The sequence below is a fragment of the Pseudorasbora parva genome, chromosome 4 (assembly GCF_024679245.1).
Source record: "Pseudorasbora parva isolate DD20220531a chromosome 4, ASM2467924v1, whole genome shotgun sequence".
NCBI classification, from domain to species: Eukaryota; Metazoa; Chordata; class Actinopteri; order Cypriniformes; family Gobionidae; genus Pseudorasbora; species Pseudorasbora parva.
The window spans coordinates 12,268,522-12,280,753 of record NC_090175.1 but is presented as its reverse complement, the minus strand read 5'-3'; the positions used below and the strand labels follow the sequence as shown (position 1 = coordinate 12,280,753).

The 12,232-nt window shown below is 39.2% G+C and overlaps 1 protein-coding gene across 2 annotated transcripts; it reads left to right on the top strand.

Moving 5' to 3' along the window:
• Positions 1–1,088: 1,088 nt before the first annotated feature.
• srd5a2a (steroid-5-alpha-reductase, alpha polypeptide 2a) lies at positions 1,089–6,183 on the top strand. 2 transcript variants are annotated; one of them, XM_067440947.1, is made up of 5 exons: positions 1,089–1,523; positions 2,605–2,659; positions 4,290–4,391; positions 5,417–5,567; positions 5,914–6,183. In XM_067440947.1, exons 1-5 carry the CDS (start codon positions 1,104–1,106, stop codon positions 5,978–5,980), a joined length of 795 nt encoding a protein of 264 aa, XP_067297048.1. In that variant the 5' UTR covers positions 1,089–1,103; the 3' UTR covers positions 5,981–6,183. The 2 variants fall into 2 exon arrangements, with proteins under 2 accessions (XP_067297048.1, XP_067297047.1); XM_067440946.1 differs by having other exon boundaries at positions 1,165–1,523; positions 2,605–2,768.
• Positions 6,184–12,232: the final 6,049 nt, after the last annotated feature.

The following is a 12,232-nucleotide window of genomic DNA, read 5'->3' as shown; positions in this document are numbered from 1 at the left end:
AATAGTTGATAAACTTTGTTTGAGTTGTCTCAACTTTTTTTCATGTTAAATAGTTGAATAAACTTTAAAAGCTGAATTTGTCATGCACAACATAAGTTGGATTTTTTTTACAGTGTATATACTCTGGCATATTTTGTTGTTTTTGTTTGTTTAGTTTGGTTTGTGTATTATGTAAATCTTTGTATTCTATACTGCATAAATATTTTTTGACCAACACTGTCCTGCAGAGTTTGGATCCAACCCTGAAAGAAATCTATAAAAGCTCTTAATGAGAATTAGCAGAGGTTTAGATGTTAATGTTTTATTGCAAATATGGTGATCAGTGTTTCCTTTAGTTGGACAATTTGACTCTTGGCTTTTTATGAGAGTTTATGTTTTTTTTTTTTTGCTACAGTGTTAACAAAACATAATCTGTTCAAATCAAAAGAAGCATAATCAAAAATGATCATGAAGGAAAATGTTAGATTAAACTCATCTAAAAATATAAATAAATAATATTCATCATCAGTGTTTTCCTGCCACAAGATCAGACATTCTGAAAATTGATTTTTAAAAACAATTAAGGGGGAACAAAGTTTAGACGCACACAGATATTGATAATCAGCATATGAATCTCAACAAGGGTGACATACTTAATGCATTATACTGTGGTGGCTTTTGTAGGGTTGGAGCTAAACTCTGCAGGACATCCGCTCTCTAGGACCGAACTTGCCAACCCCTGACCTAGAGGAACAAAAATGTACCCTGTATCTCCCTGTGCTTTGAACTTCGAGCTTTGCAGATGTTGTTTATGCCCAAACCGCAACATTACACACTAACTTAAGTTTTAAAAAATGTTCATAATCAAGGACCCCTTTAATATATATCAGTGCAAGTTACTTGCAGTTAAAAGAGGCCTTTTAGTTTAGACTCAGCTCTGTGAAAATGGGGTAAAACTGCTAAATTGTAGGAATATTTTGAAAGGGTCTGGGTTCTGCTCCAGTGACAGCTTTTTAACCCTTTTTGTACCTCCTAAAAGTGCCAGAGGAATTCATTAGTTCTTTAAAAAATCCAGGAGCACTTTAGGACAGCTCACAGTGACTGCCGTGAGGGATTGACTTGAGATGTGTATTTGCTCTTGTACATTTCAGGCACATACAGAGCCAATAAAATGTGGTGGGAGGGACCCAAGTGTTTTACATGAGGGTGGTTTCTTCAAAGCCGAGGAGAGCACACTGCAGTGCACTGAGAAACACAACAGAAGAAGCAATGCTTTGCCAGGAAAACACTATTCACTATTGCAGCTGGGCTTTTGTAGTCGGTGGATTGCTTTACCTCCTGCGGCAAATTACCACGCACACACCATACGGACGTTATGTGGACACAAAATCCCCTGGGATGATGGTCTCAGCCAGGGCAGGCTGGTTTGTTCAGGAACTTCCATCATTCCTTGTTCCTGTGCTGTTGTTTTTGACAACAGAAAGCTTTCCAGGGACAGGAAGACATTTACTGCTCTGGACCTTTTGCTTGCACTACTTTCAAAGGTAATAACACTCACATTTCATATATAGATTAGCATTAAAATCAACAATACCCTAACAAGCTAAATATTCGAATACAGACTAGGCCCTTAAATGTTCAAGAGAAGCACCGATGGCCAGTATGTTACTGAAACATAATCTAGTTTCAGTTAAGCAGGATCTGTAAATTATTTTTTGAGCATTATTTCACAAACTGACATATGACTTGATGACCTGCACAAATGTACTCAAACAATGAGATCATACAATGCATTATAAGGCGCATTTATAGTGCATTAAAAATACTTTAAGTACAAACTCTTGAACAATATGCAGTGAGTAGAGAACAGTTAGGCCTATTTAATTTCTTTAAACCCTGTTATGTGTACATGTCTTTTTAGACAGTTTTTTTTATAACGGTGTGCAGGCAGAAGTCTTTTCTTTTTCAGTAAAGTTTCAGCTCAGTAGAACAGGAAGGAAAATGTTTTGTAACGGCACATGTGAGCATTTGTCAATTGACTTCTCATAACAGAGCAACTATGCACAGTGAAGGCAAATATCGCACTCACATTATTTGTTACTCATAAAGCAATTTAACTACAGCTGCTTTTACATGAAGATGAACGTGATTAATAAATAAACAGTTTAGAAAATCTAATACACATCTACATTAACTTGTAAAAATACAGTTTTTATCCTGATTTGAGCTGAAGAAACAACACTTGATACCATTGATACCAAGAAACCATTGCAGTCAGTATGTGACTGAAACATAATCTGGACAGTCTGAGTTCAACAGGACTGTACTTGCAATCCATTTCACATTCACTTAAACAGAAATATGCTTGCATTCAGTTAAACAGGAACGTAATCTCATGCTAATTGCCCACATATACCCACATTTCTGACAAAAAGATACTGACAAGATCTTATTTACTGGAAATGCCACCATGCAAATCTTATGAAATCAAATCAGTTACCATAAGACTTGCCTGCAGACATATCCTGCAACTCTGTGCTGATACAGCATGATAGAGTATATTCACATCCCAGCTGAAATGAAAGAGAATCACTTGTTTCATTTACACTCTTTACTGTTCTGCAGGACCTTTGTGTATTCCTTACTGACCAAAGGCAGACCGTCTCCTCTCCACATTGTGGTGAGTGCGGTCATCTTCTGCTCTGTGAATGGATATCTGCAGGGTCACTACATGCTCCACTGCACTCAGTACCACACCGACTGGCACAGAGACACACGCTTCATAACTGGTACAAGCTCCTAATAGACCCTTAGATCTCTCTGTCCCACTTTATATTAAGTCTGTAACTACTGTAGGAAATAATTTTAAGGAGTGGTTGCATGCGATTTGACTTTTTTAACTTTAGTGAGTGTGTAGTGTTGCTGCTTGAGCATAAACAGCATCTGCAAAGTTACAGCGCTGAAAGTTCAGTGCAAACGGAGATATTGTCTTTTAAAGTTACGGCAGTTTATTGCCTACAAAAACGGCCGGTTTGGACTACAACGAGCTTCTTCCTGGGTTGGTGACATCATTAACCCTCGCTAGTCTCCACAGATGTGACTTCTGCCCGTAATGGTGACAACGGCGTTTCTGGACAACCTGTGCTTGGCACTTCAGCCAATAAAAATACAGGAAACTACATTTGGCCATCTAACCAATCTAAGACCATTGCGTTTTTCAGAGGGATGGGCTTCATAGAAGCAGGAGGCAAACAAACCGTTCAAAGGACAGTGGAGACAGCGCTGTGGAGTAAAAGTGAAATATAAGAAAAATACACCGTTAAAAAAAAGAGAAGAAAAAACTAGTATTAAGACATGTTATACTGCACCCCATAAACACAACCAAGCCTAGAAAAAAAACACGGAACCACCCCTTCTAATAATATAAATGTATTGTGTGCATGCATATTTTTACATTGTACTTATATATAAAGTTATATTTTTAAAAACAGTAACCCTTTATGGTAACACTTTAGTATGGGGAACACATATTCACTATTAACTACGAATTTTGCCACAATTAACTCCTTATTCACTGCTTATTAATAGTTAGTATGGTAGTTTTTGTAGTTTAGGTTATTGGGTTTAGGTATTGGGTTGGATTAAGGGATGTAGAATAAGGTCATGCAGAATAAGGCATTAATATATGCTTTATTAGTTCTAAAAAACAGCCAATATCCTAGTAATATGCATGATAATAAGCAACTAGTTAATAGTTAATAACTGAACCTTAAAATAAAGTGTTACCCACTTTATTTTAGTGTCCTTGTTAAAGATATTACATGTACTTTACATAGAAATAACAGTCAATTATGCATAATTACGGTACATGCAATTAACCGTCAAGCAAACCCAAATCATACCCTAACCCTGTAAATATAAACAATATTACACAGTACTTATATATATATATATAATTAGACTATAACAATGACACATTAAATAACCAATACCTGCATAAAATTACGTCTATAATTACATAATTGACCCTTCCTTTAACCCTCTCTAAAGCCACACTTAAACCTACCCACTCCAAACCTGTCCTAACTTCATCCACCTCAACAGCAGCACAAGCATCCAGTGATACAACATGAACACAATAAGCGAATCTACCAAACATTTTGTGCAAGTAAACCTTATATAACCTGATATAAAGTGTGACCGATCTCTTTGATCAAATATGTGATTAATTTGAATGGAATCAATTAATGCTGTGGTTTCATTGGTTGCAAATCATAAAAACACTCAAATGAAATGAATGTTCCTTCCAGGTGTGTTGATGTTTTTCTCTGGAATGGCCATCAACATCCACAGCGACTATATTTTACGAAACTTGAGGAAACCGGGAGAGGTCAGCTATAAAATCCCTAGAGGTCAGTATTGGATTATGATGAGCTCAGTTATTAGGGATTTAAGATCCCTACTGATTTTAGAATAATTGAAACGAAAGAAAAAAGATATGAAATATATTTCAAACTTTTATTGTATGTATGTATATATATATATATATATATATATATATATATATATATATATATATATAAACTTATGAGCTCTGACAGGTGAAGTGAAAACACTGATTATCTCTTCATCACAGCACGTGGGTGGGATATTTTAGACAGCAAGTAAACATTTCTTCCTCAAAGTTAATGTTACAAGCAGGAAAAATGGGCAAGAGTAAGGATTTGAGGTGGGCTGGTCTGATCACATTTCTTTTACATCACGTGGCTGGCCAGGTGCGTGTGTGTGTCGCTTACGTGAGGAACACATGGCCCCAGGATGCACTATGGGAAGAAAGCGAGCCGGCGGAGGCAGTGTGATGCTTTGGGCAATGTTCTGCTGGGAAACCTTGGGTCCTCCATCCATGTGGATGTTACTTTTACACGCTCCACCTACCTAAGCATTGCTGCAGACCATGTGCAGCCTTTCATGGAAACGGTATTCCTGGTGGCTGTGGCTCTTTCAGCAGATAATGCTCCTGCCACAAAGCAAAAATGGTCCAGAAATGGTTTGAGGTTTTGACTTGGCCTCCAAATTCCCCAGATCTCAATCCAATCGAGCATCTGTGGTTGTGCTGAACAAACAAGTCCGATCCATAAAGGCCCCACCTCGCAACTTATAGAACTTAAAGGATTTGCTCCTAACATCTTGGTGCCAGATACCACAGCACACCTTCAGGGGTCTAGTGGAGACCATGCCTCAACGGGTCAGGGCTGTTTTGGCAGCAAAAAAAAAGGGACCAACGCAATATTAGGACAGTGGTCATAATTTTATGCCTGATCGATCTATATATTTTAATACGCAGAATTTACTTTTGTAGTTAAATATGACCCAGGCATGAACTGAAACTCCGTATTTCTTAATTCAGTTGTAAAGTAAATAGTTGTGTTTTCTTCAGGAGGACTGTTTGAGTTGGTCTCCGGTGCAAACTTCTTTGGGGAGATCGTTGAATGGTGTGGATACGCTGTGGCTAGCTGGTCCTTTCCTGCTTTCTCCTTCGCTCTGTTCACCATCTGCTCCATTGGGCCACGAGCCTATCACCATCACAGGTGCTCCACCAACTCCAAAACTCTTCCCAAATCTATGAGTGCCCTACACCTGCACACTCAGATGTGAAGGCTGTTCCAAAATGCTGCCTTCTAATGATATCTGCTTTCAGCTATTGATCATAGTATTTTATTATCATTTATTTTAACTATTGATTATATTACTTATTTATAAACAGTTTAACTTAAATATTTATACTCGTTACAGTACATGACATTAGCTTGACATTTAAAAGATGACTAATTCAGTCCAGAATCTGGAACAGAAAGTTAAGTTATGGATTATAATAGAAGGTTTATATCTTATGCTAACAACCTGGAAGTAAATGCCTGCTTGTCTTCTTCACAGGTATTACTTGGAGAAATTTAAAGATTACCCAAAGTCAAGAAAGGCTGTGATCCCTTTTCTGCTGTAACAGCGGCCATACAAACCATTTAAAAATGGGAAAATTTCTTTCCAGCACATGAAAACACGTTTACGCCGCAAGCTAAATAAGAACCGCACGTGCTGATGTTGTTAACGCATGTCATGCTCACACAAATTTCACACGAGTGGACATTTCTGAAGGTCTGTATTTATTTTTAAATACACCATTAAAAATCTCTGTTTACATCTGTACATAGTGAAGAATGGTCATTTATATACATATTCCCATTTGAGCATGAACTTGTCATAAAACAATATAAGTCATAAATGAGTGTTCTGTGTCATGTCATTGGTGCTCAAACATGAAACGCAAACCGAGCAAAGCTGCTGTTCAAAGTTCACTGAACTTTCATTGAATGCGGTCGATATGCATACTGTTTGATAATATGCCTAATGCACCCTTAGTAAATGCTTCATGGCGGTAGATTAAACTGAAAATTGAATTACTTTCAAATGATTTCCAAAGTGTGTAATTTTAATTTGTAACTAGACAGACAGCACAACAAAGCACTTATATTAACCGTGATAAACCACACACAAGCCCCATAAATAATTTGCCGTTACTCCTCTGAAGCAGTTTTGCTTTTGATCTGCCGCTCTGTGCGCACCGAACTCTTCATGGCCTTCTGCAGGAGCCATGTGCCAAAATGGATACCAGCAAACACACCACCGGCAACCCAAAACCAGTTCTTCCTAAGCCAGCTCTGGTTTTTCATCTTCTCTATCCTTGTTGTACACACACACGTCTTCAGAAGAGGAGGTGCAGCTCAGGACCTGCAAATGCAATTGAGAAGGTTAGGCAAGAAAAAGCTAAATCAATAAAAGTGTTATCTTCTGCTTGGTGCTATCTTCTGTGTTATATCAGCAGTCACTGTTGCTTTATTGAAAATCAATGGCTTCCAGGCTCTTTAATCACTCTTGAGAAATTGTGTGTAAATGCTACTAATATCAGGCTGTCAATCACGCCTGGGGGTACTGAGTAATTTGAGTTACGTAATCTGATTTTTTTTTTCAAGTAACTAATAAAGTAACATTACTTTTAAATTTACAACAAAATATCTGTTACCTTTTTAAATAAGTAATGCAAGTTACTTTTTTATCCCATTTACTGACTGACAGCTGTCATGTCCTCATGTTAACAGAAATCAGAAGTGCAGAGACGTTGTGTGTGAATATGAGTTATTGTAGTTTTAGAATAAATGTGAGCATGCATTTGCACATCTCACTAGCACAAAAAATATTCAATATTCCTCAAAATGAATAAAATTGGTGAAATAAAAAAAATCAGAATACTAAGTAAACCTCCAATAATTAAATGCTAAATAAGTCAAATATTTGTATACATTAGTCTCACTATATTGACCAATGTACTGACTAATCTTCGATGATTTAGCTAAACCAGGAGCAAAAATTACTTTTTTTTTGTTTTTTTTGGTAAAGTAAGTGTTAAAGTCCCAGTCAACCGGAAGTAGCAAGTGAGTTTTCTTCAGTGCTGCTAAATGAGACGGGATATTGAATAGAGGGCAGGGTTTTACTTCAGCGCTCCTCCTCTCCATCTCGCTCATAGCAGACTAACGGTTTGAGGGGAGCGGTTACACATTTTCAAACCTAAGCCGTCAAACTGCCGACATCTGAGAAGGAACGCCGTTTCCAGACCGGAAGTCACTTTTCAGATTTAGATTAAAGATTACCGCGACAAACTACTTTTGTGTATTAACTTGGACAGATTAATTGTTCACCCTAATGGGTCCTGCACACTGTGCGATTTTTCAAGATCCTTTGCGAATGTCCCTTGTCAGACTGTACGAACATGATCCCCGATGTAAGCCATGTCACACTGTAAGATCTCAGTTGGCATTAAAGGGGGGGTGAAATGCTGTTTCATGCATACTGAGCTTTTTACACCTTTAAAGACTTGGATTCCCATCCTAAACATAGACAAAGTTTCAAAAACTAATGTTGGACGTTTGATGGAGTATTTCTGTGTCAAAAATACTCCTTCCGGTTTCTCACAAGTTTCGGCGAGTTTTTTTCGAGTATGGGTCTATTTGACGTTAATAAGAGCGGAAGGTCCTTGTATGGGCCGTACGGGCTCTTCTCCCGGTAGGGTGCGCGCGCGCGCGTGACTAGAGCACGCTGTAAACAGTCTCTCAGCTGCAGATCCAGTCGTCGGTGAACGGCGCCGCGCTCCACTTTATTCCTATGGGTGACGTCGAACGACTTCAACGCCTCAGCACAGCATTCCGGGAAGGTAGCGCTGCATTTGAACCGATTTGAACGCAGAAATGACGGGAAGCTTGACAACATCGTTTCAGTTGTGTCTCAAAATGGATTTACACGCCACTGCTGTCACAGGACTTTACCAAATCATACCAAAGAAGTGTGTTTCTGACGGAGCGGTCCCAGCGATAAAGCTTCGACGGTGAGTTAACTTAAACTGCTTCAAATGTCTCTGCTATTGGCTACCGTCGCATGAGTAAACATCAGTAAACGACACTATCGCGTGCTTCGTCATTCAAATGCGCTAACGGTTACTCCATTGTTGTTCTCTGCTACTTCTAAGGTTTAGTCGCATACAATAGTCCATAAACCGAATCATGTCCTCATACACTGCGAGTAAAGACACAGAAATGTGGAGAGGCCATTAAATACAGTAACTTACATACCACAGAGACGGACGTCCTGCTGTTGCCGTTTCTCCTGTTCAATTTATTTCTCCCTCAGATTTGATTGTGGATCATTATCTGTATTAGCTGAGATAGATGGGCTTCTCCATGCTTGAGGACGTCACCTCTTTGCCCGCTTGTCATTCTTTAGCTCCGCCCACACGATACGCCTCCAGGCGCTCGGTTTTTTCCGGAAAGACTCGGTACAGCCCATATTTCTTTTATAAATATGATAAAACTAAAGACTTTTCGGAGATATGAAGGATGCAATACTACTCTATAGGTACTCAAGATTGACATAAGATTGACTGAAACTGAGTGTTTCACCCCCCCTTTAATGTCAGACTGGACGATAGTGAAGGCACGCTAAAAACGGACGCGCGCATGAAAACTCGTCCGGAGTTTTCTATCATCAATAAATGACGCGTTCAGTGACAGTGAGCTGCATTACACGCGGGACTGAAATGCTGGCTACAAAGAAATATCTAGTACTCGTTTTGGTCATAGTTTGTCTTGAAAAACGGAGATATTTGACTGTTGTCGTAGGAGAAGTCACACTGCAGAATTCTGTGCCAAATCTTCTGACACTGCCAGAATTTCGTCTGAGGTAAAATTTGATCGCAGCGGTCATTAATCGGCTGCCGGTGAACATGACGACCAAAGACGTCAGATTTTAGCCTAGGATCTGAGGAATCTTTTAGGATTTGCTAAATTTGTCTCAGACGGCTAAATCGTGGGCAAAATCGCAGTGTGCACCCAGCTTAAGACCTGTAATATGTGCTAAACAAAGTAAATATGGTAGATTTTGAGTTCATGAAGACTTTAAAGAATTTGCATTTCCTTTTTTGAAAGGAAATGTTATATTTGAGAAAGGCCTTTACATTTGCCCCCAGAATAGAACTTTTTGTTATGATAAAAACAAGCCCAGCCCAGGTGAGAAAAATTTATGCAAAAGTAATGTAACTCATTACTTCTCTTAAAAAGTAACTAAGTAAAGCAATTACTTACTTTTTAAGGGAGTAACATAATATTGTAATGCATTACTTTTCAAAGTAACTTTTCCAAACATTGGTCAAGAAGCATTTCACTGATTGGACATCCTGTTACTGAACATGATTAACAAGTTGATCAACTGAATGGATTTGTCGTTCACAAAAGATGACACTCAATATGGAAACTTGCTTCCACCACAGAATTAAAAAAAGAAGGGGGAAAAGGTAATTGCGTAATTTGGTCATTTTTAATCTCACAATTGACTCTCGAAATTGTAAATTGATATCTCGCAATTCTTACATTATAACTCGTAATTGTGAGACTATAATCACGTATTTCTGAGAAAGAAAGAAAAAACTGAGGCTACAGTTCGCACACTGTAGTGCACACTGACTCACCAAAATTAAACAATAGAAGATTGGAAAAATGTTGCCTGGTCTGATGAGACTTGATTTCAGATGCGACATTCAGGTAGTTGGGTAAACAACATGAAGCATGGATACTGCCTTGTATCAACTTTTCAGGCTGTTGATGAGATATTTTATTGGCACACTTAGGACACCTAATGAGCATTGTTTAAACACCATAGCCAATCTGAGCATCGTTGCTGACCATCTCCTTTCCCTTATGACCACAGTGCATCATCTTCTGATGGCTACTTCCAGCAGGATAACATGGAAAATCACAGCTCAAATCATCTCAAACATGACAGTGATTTCTCTAAACTCAAACAGCCTTTACAGCCACCAGATCTCAGTTCAACATAGCAGCTTTAAGATGTGATTGAGAGATTAGCTTCATGGATGTGCAGTTGAAAATATGCAGCCACTGCGTAAAGATATCATGACAGTACAGGTCCTTCTCAAAAAATTAGCATATGCGATAAAAGTTCATTATTTTCCATAATGTAATGATAAAAATTAAACTTTCATACATTTTATTTAGATTCATTGCACACCAACTAAAATATTTCAAGTCTTTTATTGTTTTAATACTGATGATTTTGGCATACAGCTCATGAAAACCCAAAAATCTCAAAAAATTAGCATATCATGAAAAGGTTCTCTAAACGAGCTATTAACCTAATCATCTGAATCAACTAATTAACTCTAACACCTGCAAAAGATTCCTGAGGCTTTTAAAAACTCCCAGCCTGGTTCATTACTCAAAACCGCAATCATGGGTAAGACTGCCGACCCGACCCTGTCCAGAAGGCCATCATTGACACCCTTAAGCGAGAGTGTAAGACATAGAAAGAAATTTCTGAACGAATAGGCTGTTCCCAGAGTGCTGTATCAAGGCACCGCAGTGGGAAGTCTGTGGGAAGGAAAAAGTGTGGCAAAAAACACTGCACAACGAGAAGAGGTGACTGGACCCTGAGGAATATTGAGGAGAAGGGCCGATTCCAGACCTTGGGGGACCTGCGGGAGCAGTGGACTGAATCTGGAGTAGAAACATCCAGAGCCACCGTGCACAGGCGTGTGCAGGAAATGGGCTACAGGTGCCGCATTCCCCAGGTCAAGACACTTTTGGGCTACAGAGAAGCAGCACTGGACTGTTGCTCAGTGGTCCAAAGTACTTTTTTTGGATGAAAGCAAATTTTGCATGTCATTTGGAAATCAAGGTGCCAGAGTCTGGAGGAAGACTGGGGAGAAGGAAATGCCAAAATGCCTGAAGTCCAGTGTCAAGTACCCACAGTCAGTGATGGTCTGGGGTGCCATGTCAGCTGCTGGTGTTGGTCCAGTGTTTTATCAAGGGCAGGGTCAATGCAGCTCGCTATCAGGAGATTTTTAGGGGTGTCCCCGACTAAGGATTTACACATTCAAATCAGAATTTTCGAATCTCTCTCTATGGTCAACCGATAGTCGAATCATCTATGTGTGTGTAAACCATAGACAGGAAAAAAATAAACGGTATAAACGGGTTGGGAAGGGCAGGACACTAGTCAGCAGGAGGCTAAGACAATTTTATTTTACTTTACACATGGCACACAGCCACCACTTTTGATAAAGTGATCAAAACTATACACTACACATTTGTAAATTAACCGTTCTCTCATAACATTTAAAAGCCGCGATCGAAACACAGAACATCAAATAAACCTAATAAAAATACCTGCCTAGAGAGGAAAAGAACACTTTGAGTGCGTTTATATGCACGTTCTTAAGCCGATTGTGCCTGAAGGGGGTCGCACACCGGACTGAAGCTCAGCGCCGTGTGTCAGGGATCTCACACCAGGCAGACGTGAACATTATATACGCGCAAGCTCAATTTTGAATCGACTTCTGACAGAAGAGCTGCACGATGAGTGTATCTTGTAGCACAGGGTGAAATCAGTATGTACATTCACGATTTGAGGGAAATATTCATTTAATCGCCGTGGACAGGCGTCGAATGCCAGTGCCCTTAAAGGGGCGATCGCTCAGCGCCGCGACACGTCTTTATAACGCTAATATTGAGCACACCTATATTGCCAAAATGCTATAATCCTCGTTTCATAACACCCGCGAAGATACGACCATGAGATCAGTGGTCGAATCCGGTCCTGCACATCGATGCATCGAATCTTCGACTATTAGGGG